The sequence below is a fragment of the Hemibagrus wyckioides genome, linkage group LG24 (genome assembly GCF_019097595.1).
Source record: "Hemibagrus wyckioides isolate EC202008001 linkage group LG24, SWU_Hwy_1.0, whole genome shotgun sequence".
NCBI lineage: Eukaryota > Metazoa > Chordata > Actinopteri > Siluriformes > Bagridae > Hemibagrus > Hemibagrus wyckioides.
This window is the reverse complement of record NC_080733.1, coordinates 5,428,553-5,455,408: the sequence shown is the minus strand read 5'-3', so window position 1 is coordinate 5,455,408 and position 26,856 is coordinate 5,428,553. Positions and strand designations below refer to the sequence as shown.

Here is a 26,856-nt window from a genome sequence, read left to right as displayed (position 1 = left end):
AAGGTTTTCGAAACTCAAAATCTGTTTATTTGTAACATTTTGACCTCAGAGCCCTTGAAAAGATATTATTAAATGCAGACAGAGCTTATTTACCAGATATCCATAGTCATCATCTAAATATCATATAAATATAGTTTAAAGTTGTGTAGATTATATGTAGATTATATGTAGATTATGTGTAGATTATATAAATACAAGATCCATATAATGTTCCTGTCATGATGTTAGGTGATGGACAGTTGACTGGAGTATGTATATTAAAACATGCCATCGAGTTCAGAGGTAACTCGGGCAGAAGGATCAAATACCGGCATATTATGCAACATATATATATATATATATATATATATATATATATATATATATATTCCAGCAGGCAGAAACACGATACAGGCTACGATTTGTAAACTTAAGAGCTCAGCCAGCTGTAGTAAAGCTCAGTAATGGACAGTGACATAATGGTATAATCACTGGGGTGTTTCCTGTCTCACTGTTTAGTGATGTTGAAATGTTGTAGTTTCCTTGAGCTTGACTAAGTACTTACAGATTTTAAGTCTTGCTTACCCTAAAAAGTTTTCTTTAATGTATATTTGTATTCTGATATAAACCTATACACACCGCCTACACACAGGAAAATTAGTTTCCTTTAGAGAGATCCTTAAAATATCTTGACATTTTAAGATAACCGCTTTGAATGATAATTCATACTGCCCAATTAAAATCATATCTTGCTGGATAGAAAGAAATACTATATTAACTGACCTTCATGAAGCATCTTAAATTACAGTCAGTCTTAAAGCCTAAAAAATAAAAAATAAATAAATAAATTTTAAAAAATAATTTTGGTCTTTTTGTAGAGTGTCTCTGATTCCTCCCCTTTCTGGGCCCTTTACAAAGCGATCAGCCTATGCATCAGACCTTATATAAAGGTTGATATGAAGGGCAGTAATGTTTATCTCATTACGGATTCCGAATTTTATTTTTTCTGCAGGTCAGTTATAACAGTACATACATACAGTACATCATCCACTTTAACAGAAACACCTGTACACCTGCTCATTTACGCACTTATCCAATCTGCCAATCATGTGTCACAAGTACAATGAAGGCCATGAAAACCATGCAGATACAGCTCAAGAGCTTCAGTTATTGTTCACTTCAGACCTCAGACTGGTGGGAAAGTGTGATCTCTGTGAGTTCAACCGCAGCATAGCTCTGGGTGCCAGATGGGCTGGTTTAAGTATTTTAGAAACTGCTGACCTCCTGGGATTTTCACACACACACTCACACACAATAGCCTCTAGAGTTTACACAGAATAGACTCAATACTGAACCAGAACTGAAGCTTGTGACCTGCATCCACATGGTTTTATGCATTGTCTCGCTGCCACATTGTAATGCTGTTTGGATAACTGTGCAAAAAAAAAGTGAAGGTGTACTGGTGTTCCTATTAAAGTGGACGGCGAGTGTAGGTCTATATCTGGAAAAAGAAAAAGATAAATAACCTGGAGATTATTACTAGAAAATGTGTAATAATCAGCAGAAAATGATAATCTAAGAGATGTATAACAATAAAAGCTACAAGTCAAGAACATTTACATTAGTCAGATGCCCTTATCCAGAGCGGAGGGTCTTTCCATGGCAGCTTGGTGGTCCTGGGCTTCAAATTCACAACCTTCCGAGCAGAAGGACAACACCTTAACCACTAAGCTACCACATCCCCTATCAGAAGCTTCTTTTATTGTCATATTTGGCTGGTATAGTGCACAGAGAAATGAAAAAACATTCCTCCAGGACCATGGTGCATAAAACAACACAAAACAAAATACACTACACAGTGTTACATAAAGTGCATGTGTTCAAACAATACAAGACAGAAGACAGACAGTACAATACAATAGAGTAAAACACAATACAACAGTGCTCAGACGGCAGCATCGACCAAGTGCACACTTCTTTAGTGAGTAAAGTGCAATTAAAATTTTTTACGGATATAAACATAGAGGGCATTTAAAAGCAGATTGTAGCAGCATAAAAAAACTAATGTGCAATAAACCTGTGTAACAAAGTAAGATAATGCACTGGAAAACTAAGACAGAAGTCAGTATTAAAATCAGAGTAATAATGTCCAGTGTCACATCAGCAGCCCTTTATAGTGTATAAAGTCATTATTATTTAAATTATTTTCTGGAAGTTGTTGTTCACTTGGGAGCGATGGTTCTTGTTGCTCCGTTGCACAGCTCACAGGCCCATTACAACACCAGGCAAATAAAGAATAATGTTCTTGTTGTTTGGTTCAGAGATTTATGAACTGTCCTTGTCATTATCCTCTGTCTATATAAATGCATAAACTGAAATTTAAGCTATGCTTCATCCAGATCAGAACTGTGAATATATGTCAGCTTGTACCCATCTGCAGCTCCTTTAATCACGTCTGGTATACATTTAGCACTTTCTGAGCACATTTTTGAGATTTCTCCAGTTTGTTGTATAAAATGTGCAGTCTGCTTCACTCTGGCTTGGCTGATGAGGACGATGGTGATGTCTCTGCTTGTCTATCACTGATACAGTTTTGCATAACAGCAGCAATCCAAAGCATTGAGCTTGTGAGATATTATTTTAAGAACAGTTTCAGAAGATTTTCTTTCGCTACACAATTGAAAATGTACAAATTTACAAATGTTACTCGTACACTTAAACAGTAAACATGGTACAGTTTTTCTAGACTAATTAGATACAGTAGGTTTCCTTGCTATATTATGATGAAAATGTTTGCGTTCTCGATACTATCTAACTACCCCGGACATTTCCCCACCAGACCTCCAGAGAACAACCGTGCACACCTTCTCTACCTCTTCTTTTGTTATGTTTTCCATTTCCCCTAATGATCATGCTCACCTATTTTGTGTTCTTTCATTAGTCACCTCCACTATTTCACCATTTCTCAGATGTTTTGCTTTCTAGTGCCTGTGTTTTTGCCATAGTCTTGTTACTAGTGTTTTGCTACTTTAGTCCCTGTGCCACGATCTGTTCCTTTTTTTTTTTTTTTTTACAGTCAATATATTCTACACTTGTATCTGCTTTCGCCTTCATTACGTGACACTAACAAGCTAGCCTGGCTGCATAGTTCATATTGGCTAGATGCTGTAATACACGATTGCTTGCTGGCTAAAATTGTTAGCTTATTCTCATATTCTTTTATTTATTTACTTTGTAATTTGTTACGCACGAGTCAGTGAATAGTTGATAGAGGGAAGTCGTTTGAATTGGGAGGCTCTGCAGCATTTTTTAAGTACTGTTATATTGCCTGTAAATGGTTTTGGTTCTTTTTAGTCATTTTACTGGAACTTCATATGTAGTACCACAGAGACACCAGGACTACAGAAGTTGTGTTATTTCTAGCTCTGTCTGGTTCTCATGCCACAGTGACCATATATAGACATCAGAAAATGTTCTGGAGATTCGTTTTCTCACTGCTATGTTTGAGAAAAATGAGTCATACAGATGAGTCTGTATTTTTAGAGGAATCTCCTTTCTAGTTGAGAGAGACAGCTTCAATAAGACAGTATTGCATCAGGTGCATTTGCATCCACAAGCATGAACCCGTCGGAAATGAGATAAATGAAAAGATAATCCTAAAATCAGCTAGAGAGTTAGGATGAATCTTGCCAGGCATCTGTGCCAGACATTAATAGGATGTCTAGACTTTGGACGAAGTGAAAGCGTGTGTGCTTGTTAAACAGTGTGCTTTGTGTCAAGTTGGTACATAATGTTCTGTCGAAACAGTCCTACTAATCTGACCATTAAACTTGTTGTGTTAGCAGTTACGGCTAATGCTGCAGGCTCAACAGTATGTAGCGGGAGGTGTATTGAGGAAAACCCACTCAACTGTGTTATCTATGCACAGGCAGCTAGTCAGACTGCAGGGATTATGGCAAGTGACCTGAGGTTTTGAGCGACACCCGACTTGTTGGACATACGATGAGAACAGAGGGAACAAAAGATCACTATTAGTGTTTAGCCAACTTTGTAAGCTTAATAATGGGTATGATCTCTTAACTAGACTTGAGGAACATATGTGCAAAACATCCATAATGAGCAGCAGAATAATTTGTGGGAGTGATATTAAACCAGATTAGCAAGATATCACAAGTTCAAACGCTGAAATTCTCTGAAAAGTATAAAAGTACACTCAGACAGCCATGAAAAGATGATTGGAGACTATTGCAAACTTTAGAGGGTACCAGTGGCTGCAAATGTAGTTAGAAGCAGTTGTACAGATTGGTTGTGGGTATAAGGTGTATGTATATGTGATGAAAAAGAGAAATATGGCTTTAAAATAGTACTGAAGGATTGCAGCCTTATAAAAGTATAAAGAGGTTTCCTGTGCCTAGACTAGCTGACATGCTGCAGTGTCTGAGCTGGCACTATTGGAAAATTTAGCACTTGCTGCACTTAGGAGATGCCTTTTCACTGATTTGTCATTTAATCATCATTTTTGTTGCTCAGCTCTGTCTGTAAATTTTATGCATAGTAATTATTGATTAAAGAGTGAACTTAAATGCAGAGATTATTCGCTTCCTGCAGTTTTAGTTATGTTCAAATGATCTTGTTTGCTTAGAATTGCAAGTGGTGTGAAGTCTGATCCAGCTGAACCTGAACCTGGGTTAGGTAATACTTGAAAAGAAGTGAAGCCACTGAATGCTATCATTTGAATCTTATTTGTATTGGTTACGAATTCAATTCTGATTTTAAAATTAATTATCCGTCTGTGCGTCTGAGTCCACTGTTGACGTAATATCTCAAGAACCAGTGGTTGAATATTTGCAGGATTGTATCCAGCAGATGCAACTGAATTGATCAAAACAGGCTCAAGGACACACCAAGGTCAAATGTCTGAAATAGATTTTCTTCAGCTTCCTTCATGTTTTAAGTATATCTTATGGATGTTTGTGTCATACAAATTATTAACAAGAAAAACTAGAAATATTCTACTTATTTACCTCTGAGGTTCACTTGAATATTCAGAAGTGAATCAGATGAAGAGGATGAAACCTGAGTTATGCTTCTGCCTAAATCAGCAAATAAAGGGGGCCAAGCAATCAAGCCCAGAAACAGCTTGTAATGCACAGAAAGTTTGGAACGTGCTCTGGTTTCTTAAATCATGCAGATCTGCTCTTTAAAGCAATTATTTACTTTCCGCTGATTATGCTGAACATGTCGGCCATTTTTATATTCTAACCACATTCGAACTGGATTATCTGTAATTTGTGTATTGACTAATCAGCACTAGTAGCAGCACCATCCTGGTGTATAACATTATAATTACATTCATGTATTGTATTTATATTCATACTTCATCGAAAAATATTCTAAATACACAATACTATGCACATGCAGTGATTCAGGGTTTTTTCATAAAGCAAGGACACGAACTCACATTTTTACGATCACTATCATTACGGTTTAATAACAAATTTAATAACGTGTGTGTGTGTGTGTGTGTGTGTTTTGTTCCCATAGCCTGAAGAACTGACAGATGTTCTGGAGATTAGCAATATTGTCTTCACCAGCATGTTTGTCCTTGAGATGATCTTCAAGCTGATGGCCTTTGGTATCTTCGGCTACATCAAAAACCCATATAATATCTTTGATGGGATCATTGTTGTTATAAGGTAAAGCACACTGTACGTTTTACTCCACAGCGGTGCGCCTTCGTGCCATGCTTCACTCAGGGGTCTGCCCAATTCCATTATATTTAAGTCCATATTTTTACTGATATGCCACCATATGCGCCATTATCCGGCATCTGTGTTTATTTTTATGTACATGTATGAGATGTATGTGCTACATCTGCTGACTCAGTGTATGTGTGTCCTTGCTAGTGTATGGGAGATTATTGGACAGGCTGATGGGGGTCTTTCCGTGCTCAGGACCTTTCGTCTCTTGCGTGTGCTCAAGCTGGTGCGCTTCCTACCAGCTCTGCGGAGACAGCTGGTGGTCCTGATGAAGACGATGGATAACGTGGCTACCTTCTGCATGCTGCTCATGCTCTTCATCTTCACCTTCAGGTGATAAGGGACCTGACCGTCCACTTACACAATTATAAACTGAGTGAATTGAGCTGTATTATAGCCACTAACAGAAAGGTGGATTTCAAGAGCTGTTATTTCAGATATTCTCTGGGAGTTATTCTCAAAAGTTTTTTTTTTTCTAAGAGCTAAATTTTCTTGATGAGATCTTATTAACCTGACATGCTGAAGTGTTATTAATCCCAGCTAGTATCTATATAAACCTTTGTATTTAAAATGCAAATGTATGAAACAGCTTGATTTGACAGAAATCTTTACTTAAAAATTTGACAGAAATCTTTACTTAAAAATTATAGTATTGAATGCATTCCAATATCAAGGAGCTTATATTTTTTTTATTCCACGGAACAAACTCCGTCTTGATGCTTCCTTCAAAGTAAATCATACTTCGCTTTATTCTTTATTATTATTATAGTTATTTATATATTATTATAATTATTATATTATTATGAACTTTGTGTCAAATTCTTTTATGTATTTTATTATCCACAGTAATGTTTTCATTAACATTTTTCCTACACCCTGACAGACTATGTTCACTGAAAATGATTAACAAATTAAATGAAATTAAATTTAACCCATTTAATACAAGAACTATTATCCAAATTTGAATAGTATTTAAATTGTAAATGACTTTTTACAAGGCCTAATTTACAGGAAGCCGCATAAATAATTAAGCAATGGATTATGCTCAGATAAAAGTGCTGAGCACATAGCATAAGATTGAAGCATTAATTGACGTAACTTACTGAAATATACACATGGAAAGGAGATTATTGTTGCTGGGTTCAATGCTGTCACGTCCAGGCGCCCCTGCCCTGTGCGGGGCTCAAACCCGGACCTCCATGGTACGCCATGGAGACAGACCCATACGCAGGATTCAAAGAAGAACTGCTTTATTAACATAAACATGAGACATGGGGTAGACTAACTAGACACTAGACATGATAATAAACTTAAACATAAACAGTAAACCCAGATATAAAACATGGCCTAAACCTGAACACGGCCATGATATAACATAACACAAAACAGTCAACAATGGCCGACGAGGACAGGTACACAAGGATCCCTATTTATAGAGCTACACATTAAGGTTAATGGGAAACAGGTGATACAACAGGAAGAACAATGGGAAAGGCGTGGCACAAAATACACATGACTCCAGTGATTCACCTGCCAGCACACCCTTGAGTGGTCTGGCACGGAACTGACCAGCTGTTCCTGACAATTGCTACCCTTTCTGATGGATCTGTTTTGAATTGTCGGAATAATCTTTAGCTTGCTCTGTATTGTTCTACAGTATTCTTGGAATGCATCTGTTTGGCTGCAAATTCAGCCTGAAGTTGGAGAATGGAGACACCATCCCAGACAGGAAGAACTTTGACTCTCTGCTGTGGGCCATCGTCACTGTGTTTCAGGTTAGAGCGTGAACGTTACACTCTCAGTCAAAGGAGGAGGTGGAAAATACACGTTATCCCTGACACACAGGGTTGCACACAATCGAAAGCTATTAAGGTGGCTTTAGTCCTGTATACGCTCAGTAATATGAGAAAAGCCGACTGGCTTTCTGTGCTTCTACCAAGAGCCAAATAAAGACATCGTGCAATTGAACAGCTTTATTTCTATGTCATTATTGTTTTCACAAGCGTATGGCGGGGAACAATCATTTTAAATGGCCTGAAATGATGTGCTTGTAGTGTTTGCTGTATCAGCAGAAAGACATGCCGCTATAGTGTTGAACCTGCAGTGTGTTAGACTGTATAGGACACAGTTAGAGGCAAGCCTGCTACTGAAGACATTTAGTGATGAAGTATCACACAGGGAACATATACAAAATGAATCCAAGAGCTCCTAAATACAAATAAAACAGCATGTGTTTTTACATTTTTGGTTCGAATTTAGTTAGTTATGTTACAATATGTTTATTTACTGTATGTGGGGGATTTCAGAGAAGATCCTCACTCACTCACTCACTTAGACATACAATACATACACAGCTTTAAAGCACATAAAATTATGTCAATTCTCTAAATAAATATTATGGCAGTACGCAGCAACACCAGGTTTTCATCAGTTGTTGTCTCAATTGTATTTTATAGGCTTGTGTTTTTATTGCAGATACTAACTCAAGAGGACTGGAATGTGGTCCTCTATAATGGAATGGCTTCCACCTCTCCACTGGCTGCACTTTACTTTGTGGCCCTAATGAGCTTTGGGAATTACGTCCTATTTAATCTTCTGGTAGCCATCTTGGTGGAAGGCTTTCAAGCAGAGGTGTGATAATATTCAATATTTATATGCAGCTTAATGATATACTGTGTGTGTGTGTGTATTAACTACCCAAAGTTAAAGGAGCAGCAATGCAAATAAACTATTTGCAGTTCAGACGTTTTCTTCTGTAAGAGAGGAGCTACGGTAGATTAACTCCAGGGCCTGATCATTTGTTGTAACCACAATAATGTCACCCTGAAATTCATAAATCTGCACAATAGTGACTACAGAGGGCTTTGGATGTAATGCACAGAATGATATTAACAAATGTGTGAGTCCTGTGCTTGCTGGAAAGAATTTAGGAGTTAATCATGTGAAAAATGTAACTTTTAAAATACTATTAAAATGTTCAATTGATTTTTTGGCATCTGGTTCATGTTTAAAAGCGGATGATTATTCAAAATAAACCTGTTTGTTTCAATATTTTTAATAGCATGCTTTAGGTAATCAATTCATGCAACTGCTTAGCATAACTCTTTCACAATGTCCTTTCTTAATGTATACATAGATATATTATTTATAATATACGTAATAATATATAATAATATATAATGTTAGACTCTAAATCTAAATATGGCCCAATAAAAACACTGTATATGGATTTTTGGGCTCTTCTGATGTGCTGATGCAGGGTGTGTGAACCAGTATGTGTGTGTAAAAACGAGTATCACAGCACTTTCACAACCAGACCTCGTTATCTCAGTTTACTGACCCGCACCGAGCCGAACACGGAGAGCTCTTAAAGCCGTAAACTGAAATGACTTATTGTCTACATAACATAAATGACTAATAAGATGTGTTTTTTTTTTACTAATGTTATCAGAATACTGTATTCTCATAGTCATTCTCATATCTCCGCATAACTGAACTACAGTTATAATATCTAGTGATATAAATAAAGACTAATACATTAAGAATAAACCTTTTAGCAGCGTCTAATTTGAGCTTTATTAAACTAATTACAAGTGCTGCCACATGCTGTTATTGATGTCAAAGAGCCAGGCACCTAGACCGCTAGAGAGCTTTTCTTTAAATGTGTCTTCAACATTGTAGGGAGATGCCACCAAGTCTGACGCAGATGAGGAGAAGAGGTCAGTTAATTTTGAAGAAGAGGAGAAGATGGGAGAATTACGTGCCACAGGTTATTGTTTAAATTACTTTCTTACACTAAAACATTAAAAAGACTTGGATGATCAAAAGATATTCTGTCACTACTGTGGGTCCTGCACAATCCTGACAAACTTCCCAGTTTAGTTTATACAGTAGACTGTGGACATATATGGTATGTCAGGTTCTGGTTTAACATTATATTTCTTTCTGTTTTGCTGAAATGGATTTGCAATTATCACTAGTAGAATTGAAGATGTACTCTCTGATGATGTCTGCAAATGGGCATGTGGACTCTCGTGGTAATTTGCCTCCACCGATCATCATGCGCACAGCTGCCACTCCTATGCCCACACCAAAGAGTTCCCTAGGCACAGACTCCATCTTCAGTTTAGGGGAATCAAGGCGTGGCAGTGGGATTTCCATTGATCCGATTGCTTACGATCAGAGATCACTGGTAAGTCGTTTCACCGAGTCAAATTATAGCACTTCATATTTATCTATTTTGCATGATAAGCAAAACTGATTACGAGAATATGAAAATAGTGTGAAAAATAAATTGGGATTTTTTTTTTCAGGCCAGCCCACGCAAATCACCCTGCCACCCATGTAGTTCAAGCAGTAACTGGGGCAGTCGCAGGTCGAGCTGGAACGGCCTGAGTCGAGCACCAAGTCTAAAGAGGAAAGATACATCTGGGGAAAGGGAGTCTCTGCTCTCAGGTGATGGTAGAGGCAGCTTTGAGGATGAGGAACCAGGGGGAATCATGCTGGGAAATGCAGGAAGTGCCAGTGGTGGCTCTCTGCACCACCCCAGTTCTCTGGACTTTCCTGAGCTGCCCACACTCCCCAGCCTGTGCTCATCAGGAGAATACCACGACTGCAACGGCAGGGCATTACACCTGTCCACAGAGCTGCCCTCTGAGCTGAGCCGCGAGGACTCCACCACAGAGGAGGATCTAGATGATGTGAGCAAACACACAGCTGCAAAGACACACACACACACACACACACAGACAAACCTCTGCACAAACAGTATTTAGAGACATTTGTGCATGGTTGTTAATAATGTACTAGCCAGTGCTGGTACAATTAGTTTAACAGTTCGATTTTCAATTCAGTGTATTTGTATAGCACTTTTAACAATGGACATTGTCTTAAAGCAGCTTTACAGAAGTATAGAAACAGAGAAGGGGAAAAAATATAAAGTTTAAAATAAAGTTACTATTTTATCCCTAATGAGCAATGTTAGAGATTCTACAACTGAGCAGAGGAATGCCAGGTTACTTTCTGAACTACAGGAGTATTCCCATTAGATCATTTCCTGACCTTGTGCAAAAAGCAGAGTCATCACTCTGTTTCCATAACCCCAAATGGGTATCCTATAAAAAGACTCCACTATGTCACATCAGTCCCCTGGCATACTTGTCATACTTGTAAACCCAAGTGACCTTACCTTTCATTTACACGGTTACTTATGCAACTTCTGTTCTTCCTTACCAACCAGACCACCAGTGTGGTTTCCATAGGAACTAGTGGCTACAATCAAATGAATTGATTTCTTCTGGATGATCTCATCAACACTGGGGAAACACTACATAATCAATCATGTGCTCCAAAATTGTTCTTTATCACTTAATCGGCAAGCACACATTGGCTCAGATATACACACATGAGGCACACAAACTGGTTAATCACACACACACACACAGCAGAAAAAAACAATGAGATGAGAGGTCAAGATCATTTGTGTGTCATTTTTTAAATCATAATGTGTGTACTAGAAATGATAAATGTATTTTTGAGGCCTGTTTTTGTGTACATTGTGTTCATATATGAGCAGTAGATGTGACACTACACTACTATGGATTTAGCTTCAGTGAGTTGAAACTACTAATGTTATAGTGGAGCTGCCTGAGAAGCTTTCCCTGTAATGTAAATAAGCTGCATTTTTCAAAGATAACTTGTAGATTCGATAATTATGTTGTTATAGTAGCTTAACCAATGCTGAAATGAATCTTTTTGGATTGTGAAGGATACCATCTCAAGGTTTTGACTAGTTACAAGACTAACTATAACACTACATTTTTAGTGGCATACTTTGCAGGCTGTATTTTTTTTTATTTTTTTTTATTTTGGTGGGTGGAAAGCAACCTCTCCAGTGATCTGGTATTACGGTACCTCAGCATTCCAGAGGCTCAGTGCTGAAATTGAGTTTCAAGCACTATATAATATGGAAACCAGCAAGCTGCTGCCTTTCCTGTGTAAAAGGGAGAAATAGGAAAAGAGAGAAATAACTTATCTCTCTATGACCAGCTTTACGGATCTTCCTTAGCTCTATTTCTGAATCCTGTGTGTTATTATGCTGCAGAGTTTCTGTTTTCGCCTGAAGAGGATGCTGCATGCGTATAAACCCAAGTGGTGTAAAAGTCATGAGGACTGGTCTCTCTATATTTTCTCTCCACGAAACAAGTGAGTATTCGTCTTCACTTAAAATCTAGTAACCATACACTATATATACACTTTGACCTCGTTTGTGTTTCTGTTCTTTAGGTTTCGGATGTTCTGCCAGAGCATCATTTCACACAAGATGTTTGACCATGTGGTCTTAGTCTTTATCTTCCTTAACTGCATCACTATTGCTCTGGAAAGGCCACACATTCAGCCCAATAGCTCAGTAAGCTCAACTATTATATTCTTCTGGACCTTATGACCTCAGCTTTTAGTGAAAGCACTCTAATACATAATAGTACAGTCAGCCCCAGAATTATTGGCACTAAGTCTGCATAATTCTTCATGAAATAGGAATATCCTGATTTTTTTTAATTGCCTTGGAATTGACATTCTCAACTCTCAAAGACTATTCTTTGGCTAATTTTCTTACATATCTATGACTATTTACCACTCTTTTTTAAGCATGGCAGTCATTACACTTTCATTACAGCTCTGGATGTTAACATAATTTTCAGGCATGCAGCTATTTTTATACACATTGCCTGTGTTATGACAGTCAACATGTCTCATTCATCACCTCGTATTTATTTCCCAGCAAAATTGGAAGTTTCTAAACATACAGGTGAACATAAGTAAAGTAAAATATAAATGGGAACATGCTCCAGTTACAATTTTATCATATAATACAGTTTTATAAGAATTTCTAAGGATTAAATGTATCATTTCTCTAATATATATTCAGTGTGAGATTATACAAATTAGCTTTTGACCTTCTTTTTTATGTCATAATTCTTCCATTCTTACCAAGGGTGCCAATACTTCTGAAGCTGACAGAATTTATAGTATTATATTTATAATTCAGTATATACAGTACAAATGTCATTGTCAGGCCATGATGAAATCTTCTGTATGATGTTCTGTTTTTTTTTTTTTTTAGGAGCGACTGTTCCTCAGTATTTCCAATTATGTATTCACTGTGATATTTGTTGCTGAAATGACTGTGAAGGTACTAAAGCTTCAGTTTGATATAGTTATTCACATTAATATTGCAGTCTCTGTATATCTCACTGAGTTGCCATTGCTGGTCTTGTAGGTGGTGGCTCTTGGCTTCTATTCAGGAAAGCATAGTTATCTGCAGAGCACCTGGAACATGTTGGATGGAATGTTGGTGTTTGTTTCACTCATTGACATCTTGGTGTCCCTGGCATCCACTGGAGGGAACAAGATCTTTGGCATCTTGAGGGTTCTACGTCTGCTAAGGACGCTGAGGCCTTTAAGGTCAGGATCCTTGTTAAATAATCTAATCCCACCCCAACTGTGAAGGATCTAGTATTGTTGAAACCTTTTACTCCAGTACATATTCATTCTGTGTAAAGGAATTATTTTAGTGGCATGAGTCTGATATAAAATGAGTCAGGACTCTTGGCTTTCAGTGTGAGATAATCTTATACAGAATTTTAGTGGTTAAGCATAACACTTTCAAATTTTAACCACATAGAACAAGCACTTGTGGCATCTCAGAGAGCAGAAATGAGTTTGATATCAACATTTATATTGAAGATTTGAAGAAACCTTTATGTGAAAATTAAAATTTGCTTTTAAACTTTTCTATGAATATATTGCCCAAGTAGGATAAATAAAAACATAAACAGCCTCTTATATTTGTATTGATGTCACAGTGTCTGTGTGAAGTTTTACTAAGCCACATTGCACTGCTGGAGAACATTTGTGTAAAAGAAAAACATTTTTGTTTTTTTGGAACAATTCTATGAATATATTGCCCCGAGTAGAATAGGTAAAAACTATTTTAAAAAAAAGAATTTTTATGAAACCCCTAAAGCCCTGAGTGTCTACTTTCCTATGAGCCATTAACCATCACTGTGGAGTGTGACAGTGCAAAGAAATTCACTGCTGAAAAAGGACACAACAAAACTCAGAGACACAAGGACACAAAAAAAAAGCTCATATTCTATTTTTTGGCCTCTGAGAAAATGCTTACCCTTTTGTCTTTTCGGTATTAATTATAGATGTACTGCGGTTTGCTCGATATGTCAGCTATTCCTAATGATCCAGGAATATATTTCAATTAGAATACATTCTAGCTCGGTCATAAGCATCATTTAGAAAACCTGCACTGTGTAGATGCTGAGAGTGTCCACCTAAAGACGGTGCTTGTTTTTGTCTCTGCAGAGTGATCAGTCGCGCTCCTGGACTGAAGCTGGTGGTTGAAACATTGATAACGTCACTGAGGCCCATCGGGAACATAGTGCTGATCTGCTGCGCATTCTTCGTTGTCTTTGGCATTCTCGGAGTGCAGGTCAAGGCTTATAGTCATAGTGAAATATCTCTGTAAATGTAAATGCATGAAGTTCTTTAGTAATGTGGTTCATTAAAACGACTAAAATAACAAGTTTATTGGGATGTTTAGCTCTTCAAAGGCAAATTTTACCACTGTGAAGGCTTGGACACAAGAAACATCACAAATAAATCAGATTGCCTGCAAGCCAACTACAAATGGATTCGGAGAAAGTACAATTTCGATAATTTGGGGCAGGTAAGTGTTTGGAAATATAAGTAATGCTCTTGTGCAGTTCAACGTATACATTAGAACTTCTTTACAACCGGCTTTGCTTTAATAGCCCTGAGAAATCATCAAGGAGTGTTATAATGGACAACTAGTTGCCTAATGAGCTAATGCATCTAATGATTGAAGCCAAAATTGCAAGTCAATTACACTTCCCGGAATCCATGAGTTGTCTGTAATTTCAGTGGTCTTGGTTCTCTATTTCTCAGGCTCTCATGTCGCTGTTCGTGCTGTCCTGTAAGGACGGCTGGGTGAATATTATGTATGATGGCCTGGATGCTGTAGGTGTGGACCAACAGGTTTGTTTCTGAAGGGTCATACTGATAAACAATAAAATCCTATGTTTTTGAACATAATTTCCAAACAATATTTCTCCTCCTTATCACTGAAAGCCGGTACGGAACCACAACCCCTGGATGCTGCTTTACTTCATCTCCTTCCTGCTGATTGTGAGCTTCTTCGTGCTGAACATGTTCGTGGGTGTGGTGGTGGAAAACTTCCACAAGTGTCGGCAGGACCAGGAAGAAGAGGAGGCGCGCCTGCGTGAGGAGAAGAGGCAGCGGTTGCTGGAGAAAAGGCGCAGGAGTAAGGAGAATTGTGGGTCTGGTCGGTAGTCTATTTTTCTGAGCACTGCCTGCCTCCAGAGCCTGAGAGAGAAAAAGAGACCTTGAGAAAGAGAGAGCAAAAAAAAAAAAAAAGAAGTGAATAATTACATAAAAAGATGAAACCCTGTTAGATTTGTGTTGATGGCCTTGGATTGTGATGGCCTGCAGCATGTTTGCAGTTGCATGTTCCCTTACCATTGAATACAGCATGACAGGTCTTCAAGGGCAATTTTTGTGACACACAGGGTCAGTTAGAGCCTAAAACTGTGAATGCAACGTGTGGCCAGTTGATTCTTTTCTTTGATAACAGTGAATGTCCGGGTCTCCTCTGGACTGATAGCTAGGAGCAATAATATTTATCTTAGATTTCCTAATTCAGACTCAGGCCTGGGTGAAGTTTCACTAAGCCACACTGCACTGCCGGAGAGATAGGGGATGATAATGAAAATTCCCCCCGGCTCCATAAACGTCTCCAGCGCTCAGTCTTTGAATCACTGTGTGTAAAGGAAGTATGGGCAGCATTATCCAGACCTCTCATGAAAGAATTAAAGACACTAAAAGCATTGGCTATGGTTTTATATGATGCAGTCAATAAGGGAAATGTGCTTACTGCATTATTTTATGCAAAAGCAACCATGCCGGCCAAGGTAAAGCTACCTAAGTAATGATGTCTAGCATAAAGCCAGACTGTTTTTATTTCATTTTTTTTGTTACACTCTTCCCACGGGCTATTACTCTACAGTCAGAGGATTAATAGTATTGTGTCTGTGACTTGTAAAGTCCATACATCAGCGTTAGTACAGAAGTTCAGAATTAATCTAATCACAGTGTCCCTCTGATGCACCTGCATGTCAAAGCCATTGTTTTCAAAGCAGTTTAGGACAAACTTTGAGGATGAAACCTCTTGTCTCTGATGCTGACATTTCAATACTCAGTAGCCTCAGGAATGCTGTCGCATCTCTGGCAGAGAAAAAAAAGAGAGAGAGAGAGAGAGAGAGAGAGAGAGATGGAACTGTCCCTGAAAGGACGAGTGATTTATGAGCAGCTGTCAGCTTCATCTGACACGGCAACACATTTTAGGATGTACAAGAAGTTGGGCATGAGCTGCTTGGTGAGATGTTCCATGTCCTACTGCTGATTTATCATTTGGCCTGTCATCTTAGTTTGTGTCAAATGACAGAAAAATTGATTTGGCTTGGCAGACCTTTAACACAGCAAGTGCATTTGGTGCAGATCTGTTTGGATTTGACGATTAACTGTTAGCTTGTATCTGCATGTGCATCATTACATATAGAGTGTACAGTAGATCCTGGCTTCTCTCTTGTCATTTGGTTGATAAAGTTGATAAACAGTAAACATGCATTGTATGGCAGACTCAGAAAGATGGATTCAAGCTGAAATTGAAAAATGAAATTTAATAATGAAACCTAACACTGTTAATAAATCAAGAATCATTCAACAGTACTAAATATTGTACTCACCACGTAACAATCACAATCATTCATATGGATATGTTTACACACACATAGCCATTGACTGTCATGTTTACAAAAGCATGTTCCCAAATACAGCATGCTCACAAAGGCATGATGCACGAGCGGGAGCCGAGTTCAGCAGAGGATATGAACTTTACCGTTTCAGACTCCATTCCACAGTGTATTAGCGTCAGCATTATATCCACGTCCTACTCTGCTGCACTGTTCCTTTCGTGCTCAACACTTCCTGCCTGTGCCTTATTGAATTAGTTATTCTGCATGTATCCGGCATTATGCTGAATATGCTGTTCTGCATATGTGCGTGTGTGTTTGTATGAAACAGAAGCACAGCAGAGGCCCTACTACGCAGATTACTCACCAGCTCGGCTCTACATCCACACACTGTGCACTAACCACTACCTGGACCTCTTTATCACCTTCATCATCTGCATCAACGTGGTCACCATGTCCATAGAGCACTACAACCAGCCCATGGTGAGTCAGATCTCGGTTCACTTTAAGGTGCAAAAAATTTGCAAATATCCAAAAACAATTTTACATACTAGAACTTTTTCCCCTGCAGTATCTAGAGGAAGCGTTGAAGTACTGCAACTACGTCTTCACAGTCTTCTTCATTTTAGAAGCCCTCCTCAAACTCGTCGCGTTTGGCTTCCGAAGATTCTTCAAAGACAGGTACAGCCGAAAACCTGCTACAACCTACTACAGATTTAATTCAACAACTCCATGTAAGGATTTGATTTCAGCAACAGTACCAGTGCAAATACATATGAGAACACAACGCAACAATAGGGAGAGAAGTAAACTAGGGAGCAAGCAAGCGGCTCGGAAATACTAAACGCACGACCTCACAAACAATTTGTGCATACTTAAGTCTGACAGGCAGGGGAATAGATGATCAGTATTTCACTGCAGGGTGGGGAAAAGGCGCAACAAGGCAGGGATAAACCGAGACTGGTGCCTTAGCTGTAGGCAACTGTATTATTTACAACTACTGTAAATATTAATGAGATAAAATTCCATGATTAGGAGCATTTAAGCTAACATCCTTCTCTGCTGCAGCTTAGACAGATAAAGGAATATTAAGATGTGCTTTTAGATTGTTATATGAGGAGTCCAGGGTTAATAAATGCAACACTACCTCAAATGTGATAATATTATTTAATAATAATAAAAATAATTTTCCTTGCCTTGTCTCTATACGGCCCTTTAACAGCAAACAGTGGAGATTAGTAACAATAGGTTCTGTGGCTGGTCACGTATCATGGCGGTCAAATTGCCTCTTTTTGTGAAGCAGGTGGTTCTAGACTGTTTATTTGCTCAGTGACTCTCAAGAAGTTTGGTTTGTTAGATTACACAACTGGCAAAGCACATTCTCATATCTGCGTTAAACTGGTCTACACTTATTTAGACAAAAGAAAATCTTGCTTGCTCCTGTTGTTCTATAAGCCGACTATATTGCAATGTGAAATGACCTGCTGCCCATACTAATTGAAAAATAACACAGAATCCAGTGTATCTGATTAAGACCCCAAGCCCCGTGAATTAAGATAAATCAGGATTATTCTAGTTTACAATTTAATCTCCAAGATTAATGTAGCCATTGTAAGCTTTTATAAAGTGGAATTATGTTCAGAAAGAGCTGATGTCCTGTCAGTGTTTATTGTAGTAGCTTATAGTCTTATGTTCAGTGCAAGCAATGTGACATTGAAGCTGTGAACCCTGTGCTCTTCCATGACAGGTGGAACCAGCTAGACCTGGCCATTGTGCTTCTCTCCATCATGGGCATCACGTTGGAGGAGATCAAGATGAACGCTGCTCTTCCGATCAACCCCACTATCATCCGTATCATGAGGGTTTTGAGAATCGCTCGAGGTATTCTGTGGTAGTACATGCCTCTTAGCTCAAGTTAGCATAAATCCTCTGACACTTTAGGAACTCTTATTCACAGCATTATGAGCAGGGTTATATATCATAGGAGGAGTGCTGAGTGATTCATATTTTGCACATATATCCACAGTGCTGAAGCTTTTGAAGCTGGCTACAGGCATGAGAGCATTGCTGGACACTGTGATGCAGGCTCTACCACAGGTTCACTTCTTTTTCTTCTTCTACCATCATATATGACTAGTGATTATGGAACACTGTATAGAGCTGTTTGAGTGTGTAATTATTTAATAAATGATTATGTAATACTGCGTTTATTCTTTTTTAGGTTGGAAATCTGGGCTTGCTGTTTATGCTTCTCTTCTTCATTTATGCTGCACTCGGCGTAGAGCTTTTTGGGAAATTGGGTCAGTGCTGCATTTCTTGACTGCACTCACGCTTTAGTTAGTCTCCCTGTTCCAGCATCAGTGTCAGCGCTCATCACCGCCTGCCATTTTTGATTTTTGGGTCAAAGATGGATGGAATTGATCCTAAGGGCAACTTTTAGAGAAAATCTAGAGCTCTTGCTAAATTATTGTACTTTACAGTTGGGGTGGGGTAGGGTGGGGTGTCAGGGGAGTTGGGGGGAGGAGGCTAGGGGTGAACTGGATGGGGATGGGAGGGCAAATTAGCTCTGTTATTCTACAGAGAACTGCAGGCCCTTTTAAGCGCAGCAGCTTATTTTTTTAATGAGAGGATGATTTTGGGCCTATAGAAAGAACTGTGTGATGCTTCTCTATTCAAAGGAAGAATACGGTCATTTGACTTAATGATTATTAAATTATGCTTAATAATAATTGAAGTCTACTGGACAGATGCTTATTTTGCTTTATATTCAGTTAATTCTTCCACTTTGCATTTTCATATGTTTCATGTTTTATTTCCATTTATTTGTAGAATGCACTGACCATAACCCATGTGAAGGACTCAGTCGACATGCCACATTTGAGAACTTTGGAATGGCCTTCCTAACCCTCTTCAGAGTTTCAACTGGTGACAATTGGAATGGTATAATGAAGGTACTTTATAAATGCTGAGCATGAAACTACATTATTTATTTGAAAAAAACTGTCACGATAGAATCCTCACAAACGGCATTGTATTTCCCTGATTGTATATTTTAAGTGGCATCAATAATATTCTGTGTTGTGCAGGACACTTTAAGGGAGTGTACACCAGAAGATAAACAATGCCTGAGCTACCTGCCCTTGGTATCCCCTATATACTTTGTCACCTTTGTGCTGATGGCCCAGTTTGTGCTGGTGAATGTGGTTGTGGCTGTGCTGATGAAACACCTGGAGGAGAGCAATAAGGAGGCCAAAGACGACGCCGAGATGGACGCGGAGATTGAGATGGAGATGGAAATGGCTCGGCGTCTGAGTAACGTCTCAGCAATGAGCTCTAGTGGTCCAGAGGGCAGGGGCACATATATGGGGCCAAGGGCACATTCACCTGGACAGGTACATGACCTGACCTCACAACATCTGCTTAAATAAGCATACCACTGGCATGGAGACCACTAGAGGCTTGTGTCAAATAAAAATTCATCATAAAGTTATGCTTGGCAGCAGTTGCCCAGTGATCATGAAGAGACTTTTAATTATTTAGTGCTAACTAACTCTTCAAACGAATGTGATCTCTTGCCATCTTAGAAAGTATGTTTGTGGATGGGTTGATGGATGAGTGCAGAACTAATCAGACCTTTAAGGAATTCAGTGCTGATTTTGCTATTGCATGAAGAAAAAGCTTAGAAGGGTTTCAGGGAGTGAGTCTTTATAGTGGACTTGGATTATTTCCTGCTGCAGTTTCTACCAGACACTGATGACATGATGCTTTGCAAAGTCCAGGGTGATTGGACTAAATATTATTGATATTACTGATTTTGTTGGAATATTGATTTTTTTTTATTGATTTTTATATTCAGTAATCAAATAATATCACTTACATTAAAATGAAAATATCATGACATGATATTTAGATTGAACAACAAAATTTGGGACAAATGGGTTTACACGAAAATTGCATCTGAGATAATAATATAATATTATATTGAAACTCCTACAGTATATACTGCTCTATATGTCAAGCCTGTAATAATACAGCTTGTAATATGCAAGGTTATATGCAAGTATTTTGTGTACAAACCTCACCCAGAGAACCTAATCCTGTCCTAATAGGACTAAAGCCTTGCATAACCTGTTTGTTACGATAAATAAAAAAAAAAAACAGTGCTGTCTTTGTGGGTTTCACTATGTTGACCTTAAAGATAGAAAAGTGTCCACATTTGTGAAGTGAGTTGTTATAGAGCATCATAGCATTAATGAAATGGGTTTTCTGTGTAATATATGAACAGACACCAACATTAAACATGCTGTAAAATAAGGCTGTAATTTACCAGTGAACCACGGAATGACCTTGCTTTAATGGCTTGCTCGGATTTTCTGTATTGGATAAAGGGGAAGTTAAGTGTATGTAACAGGAAGATTACAGAGGATTATGTATCTCATATACAGGATGAGCGAATGCAGAGAACTCAGGAGAATTTTCTATCTCCAAGAAAGATGTCAGTGTCCCGGATGCATTCTTTGCCTAATGACAGTTACATGTTTCGGCCGGTGAGGCCAGCCAGCGCACCGTACCCTCTGCAGGAAGTGGAGCCAGCTCAAGCATACCTTGAATTAGGTATTTACTATTTTTCACTGATTTCTGGTTTATTAACCTTGTTTTGTTTTTGTCTGTTTCTAAAAAATGTAACCAAAAATCTGGAGACTAAACGATGGACTAACTTTCCATATAGGCTCAGTGACCTCGATCCACTCACAGCCTTGTGAAGGTCATTCCTTGCTCCAGGTTCCTGGTGTTCATCCTCAGCCCCATATTAGTATTTGCATGCCTAGGATCCCCACTCCAATGTCATCTCCCCTGCATGTTGTAGGCAGGCCTCTACGTAGACAGGTACAGTTAAATATCGCTAAATATCTCCGTCTTCCAAATTATGACACTTTCCCCACTTTCCTTACACCGTGCTTTCTTATTTCAGGAAGTTATCAAGAATGACTCAATTGATGTGCAAATGTGTGACTCCAAAGGCAACCCAGACAAACATATTAGGAGTACAAGAGCCAGCGTGACTATCCCAGTGCCGCGGATCTCCTCCCCCAGTAGCCCCCTGGTGTCTCATTTCCTACCCTCTTATTGCCACATGTCCAACGTCTGCACCCTGCAACACTCTCACCACCGGAGAATTATCTACTCACGACCGTCCAGCCGGGCCAGCAGCAGCCCCAGCGACTCCATGTTGGACTCGGCCGACCCAGCCGATGAGGAGGTGCACCATATCAACAGCTCCGCCAGGCTGTGGGCAGGAGTCCCAGCAGAGGGCCGGTGCCACTCTCTGTCCCCCTACATCACACCTTGGCCGTTGCCTGTGAAGAACTGTACCAGTGCCACCAATCTTACCGGCTACAGCACTAAAGACAAGGACTTTAAGTTCTTCAGCGTGGACACCAGGGGATTTTTGGACAAGCCCTCCTGTTCTGAGGACCATCGACGGCACTCCATTGAGATTTGCTCTTCAGTGGACAACAATGCATTCGAGCAGGAAGTTTGTGAAAAGAGGCATCTGCCCATTCGTGGACAATCATTGCACATCCCCAGAAAGAAGAAGATGAGTCCTCCTTGTATCTCTGTTGACCCCCCGCTAGAAATGGAGCTCCCGCCATCCCTCGCGTCCATGAAAAAACTGTCCGAGAGCACGCTACTGCGGCGAAGGACGCCATCGTATGAACTGGCCCTACAGCGTGACTCTCTAGACTTCCTGGAGCACCAACTCTCTAGTCAGCCTCTCATCAAAGTGGAGAGGCAGCTCTCACACTGTGGCGAATATCTCTCTCTCCCACGGTTCCCCTTTCACAAGTCAGACTCCGGATCCTGCATCCTGCGTGAAAGCAACCCATCCGCACAGCCCCCTCGCTTCGACAGTGCACTGGAGGAGTCCACAGATTTCAGCACAGTAAACAGGACTGCTCAATGATAGAGATGGAGATGTTGATGGTTTCAGACAGCAGCGTGGAAGTTATTTCGGTAGTGGAGCAACAACCACTTAATTCAATAGCCAAAGTTTTTCTGAGATGTATAATATTATGTAAGCCAGCCAGGAATGGCAACTTTGATACGAGTGTGTCCGGGCACGATGGGATATGCAATTTCAGGTTTCCATATGGAACTCTGGTTCTTATCTTTTTCCCACTGCTCAATCACATTGATTCGAGTTCAGGATGTGTGATGGGTTTTTCTTTTTCTTTTTTTATTCCTTTCTCCATCTTGTCATTAATATTGCTGTTTCTGTAAAAGAATACACATGATTAAAAAAAAAATGGATTTAAAGAAAACATACAAGAACTGTAAATGATCTGAACTTTATTAAATCATATGTTGTACATTGAAGAAATATTGTATTGGTGAAGAAAATAGATCTATTCATATGCACATATTTTTATAGAGATCTATAATGTTTTTGCACATATCAATTTGAAATTCAAGTTGAAATGTCTTTTGTTGTCCTCTTGTGAATGTAAATTTTTTTAAATCGAATAGCAGTGCGAACAATTATAGTCTATTTAGACCTACTGATACTGAGATGATTTTTATTTTTCTATTGGGAAGCGGGGTATGACATATTGAAGTAGATCTAGCGACAACCAAACATCAAATGATCTGTAGCCTGAGTGCAATACACTGTAAATGTTTATGTAAGTTTACCCTGTTAGGTTGCTCGCATTTTACACGTAAAACATAGTAACGAGCATCTCACCGACACCACCTTCTACCATAATCAAATTCATCTCAATGTCTTAAGTACGAACTCACTCACATATTCATTCATGTAATTTAATAATGGCATTTTGTGACCCTTAGCTGTGGCACAGGCAGTGTGCATGTGAAAGATATTATAAATAACTAGGCAAGCGTTCTCTTTTTTGTTTTTTCCTCATTATCCTCAAACATTTGTCTTATGGAAAAAGCCAGAGTGTTTTCTGACAGGGTTGATTTTAGCATAAACATGATCTGGTTTATCTTTCAGCTTTGATATGGTTCCTCTAGATTTGTATTCAGTAAAGAGACCTTTATATGATAAAAGCTGAATATGGGTGATTCTACAGCTATGGGCACTTTTACCTATAAATATAGAGTTATTTAAAAAGTTCTGGTCTGGAATAGCTGATACAGAGTCGGTGAGGTCCCTGGTTTCACCTTCACTTTCAATTTCACCTTCAGTAGGAGACAGGAGCTTACTTTCATGCTCAAGAAACCTCCTACAACTGCCATGTGGGATATCAGTGTTATTCAAGAGCTTTTTTGGTGTAGAACAAAATTAATTAGAGACGGCGTGATGGCACTTTTTCCTTTATGATAATGATTCTGAAACCTGGATGATCAGCCAATCCCCATGCGATACTGCTTTCTTTTAAATCTGCTGTGCTTTAAAGTGGGTTTTTTTTTCCTTCTTTCAATTCACAGTTAAACTCTTTCACATAAAACCACTTTACACCGTCAATATAATAAAATGCAAAGACTATATATAAATCAACCCTAAAAACAATTGACATGTAAACATTTTCAGTAATTTTCTTTTAATTGTTTTCCAAATCCAATTCCAATCCTCGCTACAGGTTCGAATATCCGATTGTTCGATGGCATCAGCCTGATTTGGATGGGTGTTGGATTTGCACCATCTCTAAAAAAAATATGAGTCCAAATTCTGAATGATATACTGACTGATATGTTTATATACTGATGTATTGACTTATATACTAACTGATGTGTTGAAATAATGACTGATATACTGACTGATGTACTGACTAATATACTGATATATTGACCAATGTATTCACTAATATACTGACTATTATACTGATATACTGACTGATTAATTGACTAATACACTGACTAATATACTGATGTACTGAATGATATATTGACTTATATACTGATAAACTGACTGATATACTGTCTAATATACTGATCGATATACTGACCGATGTATTGACTAATATACTGACTGATATACTGACTGATATACTGACTGATGTACTGACTAATATACTGACTAATATACTGACTGATATACTGACTGATATACTGACTGATGTATTGACTAATATACTGACTAATATACTGACTGATATACTGACTGATGTATTGACTAATATACTGACTGATATACTGACTGATATACTGACTGATGTATTGACTAATATACTGACTAATATACTGACTGATATACTGACTGATATACTGACTGATATACTGACTGATATACTGACTGATATACTGACTGGTATTCTGGTATACTGATATGCTGAGTGATGTTCTGATATACTGATCTACTGACAGATTGGAAATAACTAACAGTCACCACACAAGTGATCTTGTTTGAAATTAACAAAAGCAAATTATACAAATAAATTAGCTTTATATACAACACTTATTATTCGATATTATAAATATCTAATTGATCAATTAATATACATAAATATTGGATTTGAAATTCTAGATAATGAACTATGATATTAATTGAGCAGGTAATATGATATTTGTCCCCAGAGCTGATACCGAAACCTAGAAACCTTTATCATACTACTTTCATAAAGCTGAACCGTTTTTTATATCATATTTTGTATTATTCTAAGGAAATATATGCTGTTGGTGTTTGGTGTGTTGATAATAGCAAGAAATTTCAGTAATAATACAGTAGAGATATACTATCTGGACAATACCTCTGGTATATCTTCAAATGTTAAATATTTAATGTAACTTATTGTAATTTATTCATATGATAACAGGTATCAGAGGTAAGGTTTAACACAAGATTGTAATGATGTACAAACTCTTTAAGGACGCTCCTATAACAGCTGCAGAAGCATTTTGATTTATTTTATTTATTTCTGGCTGATGAATTCATGCACAAATCGAAGGGACTTGAAAGTGCCCATTGTGAGAGAAACACCCATCCAGACCATGTATTTGAGATACTCACCTAATTTATTCTGTCTAATTATGAAACATTCGACTCTGCTCATTCCCACACTTATTTCTCTCCAATTTCATGAACATATGAAAGACAAATAACGGATCCTTAACGATGCTTTTGACCACTGTTTTCTCAATTTTTTGAATCCTGAATTGATTCAGAAAGTGAAACTATTGCATGTTATTGGAAAAAATACATGAATGTTTTTGAGGTTTTTTGATATTTGAGCTTTAATTTGTAGAATAACTACCTGCACTGGACTGCAACTGGCCGTCTGGGTTTTCTCCTCTTTGTAGATCAACTTATTCATTGTCTAATGCAATATTTTATCTGTATCTTTGTGATCATAGCTCAAGCAACTTAGGTGTAAGCAAAAATCATGGCTGGTAGAATATTTTAATGGCATTTAATGGCATATTTAAATACTGGACAATTAATGTTCAGTCGATTTACATGGCTCTGAAAATGGTATCTTTTATTTTTTATTTTTACCAGCACCATGACTTTTGAAGAAGAAAAAAAAAATGAAGAAAAAAAAACAAGAAGAAGAAGAGATTTTTTAAAAGAAATGAACGAACAAACGAGTAAAGGATTTGGTGTGTACATGCTTCAGTTATTTGAATCACTTTGGTGATATGGAAACTACAGCTTTCACAATCAAGCAAACCTATTATCCTTAAATAATTAATCTAAGCATTCTCTTCATTCTTTCGTGGAAGAAAGTTGAGGTTTTTTTCTTCTTTATTTCTTAAAGCAAATTGTTTGCAATAATTTTGTCTTGAGTTCTTTGATATGGCTCAGATGTAATGCAAGGGAGGTATTTAAATGGCTATACAATTTCTACACTGTATTATAACTTTTTATTGTGCAATGATCTGAGCGGTACTCTCTGTCATCAAGATAAACATTTTTATCAAAAAAAAAAACAAACAACTTGTGTCCTGTTTCTGACTGACTACAACAATCATTACATTCCATCTATCCATTTTCTATACCCGCTTTATTCCTAATTAGGGTCACGGGGATCTGCTGGAGCCTATACCAGCTCACATTGGGTGAAAGGCAGGGGTACACCCTGGACAGGTCACCAGGGCCACACATATAGACAGACAACCACACACACTCACACTCACTCCTATGGGCAATTTAGAATTACCAATCAACCTAATGTACATGTTTTTGGACTGTGGGAGGACACTAGAGTACCCGGAGAAAACCCACGCAGGCATGGGGAGAACATGCTCCACACAGAAAGGCCCCTACTCTGTTCAAACCCAGGATTCAAACCCAG

General features: G+C 38.3%; 1 protein-coding gene across 1 annotated transcript in view; it reads left to right on the top strand.

Annotated features, from left to right (window-relative positions):
• Nucleotides 1-26,480, top strand: part of cacna1ha (calcium channel, voltage-dependent, T type, alpha 1H subunit a) — an 80,471-nt gene extending 53,991 nt beyond the window's left edge. Inside the window, exons 11-35 of the mRNA XM_058377978.1 lie at nt 5,524-5,675; nt 5,886-6,071; nt 7,396-7,513; nt 8,214-8,369; nt 9,420-9,507; nt 9,722-9,930; nt 10,052-10,438; nt 11,842-11,942; nt 12,024-12,147; nt 12,862-12,930; nt 13,018-13,202; nt 14,115-14,241; nt 14,353-14,478; nt 14,718-14,807; nt 14,901-15,093; nt 16,932-17,083; nt 17,172-17,281; nt 18,348-18,481; nt 18,627-18,697; nt 18,822-18,900; nt 19,430-19,551; nt 19,687-19,992; nt 21,046-21,214; nt 21,330-21,487; nt 21,573-26,480. Coding sequence (XP_058233961.1) covers nt 5,524-5,675; nt 5,886-6,071; nt 7,396-7,513; nt 8,214-8,369; nt 9,420-9,507; nt 9,722-9,930; nt 10,052-10,438; nt 11,842-11,942; nt 12,024-12,147; nt 12,862-12,930; nt 13,018-13,202; nt 14,115-14,241; nt 14,353-14,478; nt 14,718-14,807; nt 14,901-15,093; nt 16,932-17,083; nt 17,172-17,281; nt 18,348-18,481; nt 18,627-18,697; nt 18,822-18,900; nt 19,430-19,551; nt 19,687-19,992; nt 21,046-21,214; nt 21,330-21,487; nt 21,573-22,565 — 4,605 coding nt within the window. The 3' untranslated portion in view covers nt 22,566-26,480. The remainder of the gene's footprint in view (nt 1-5,523; nt 5,676-5,885; nt 6,072-7,395; nt 7,514-8,213; nt 8,370-9,419; nt 9,508-9,721; nt 9,931-10,051; nt 10,439-11,841; nt 11,943-12,023; nt 12,148-12,861; nt 12,931-13,017; nt 13,203-14,114; nt 14,242-14,352; nt 14,479-14,717; nt 14,808-14,900; nt 15,094-16,931; nt 17,084-17,171; nt 17,282-18,347; nt 18,482-18,626; nt 18,698-18,821; nt 18,901-19,429; nt 19,552-19,686; nt 19,993-21,045; nt 21,215-21,329; nt 21,488-21,572) is intronic.
• Nucleotides 26,481-26,856: the final 376 nt, after the last annotated feature.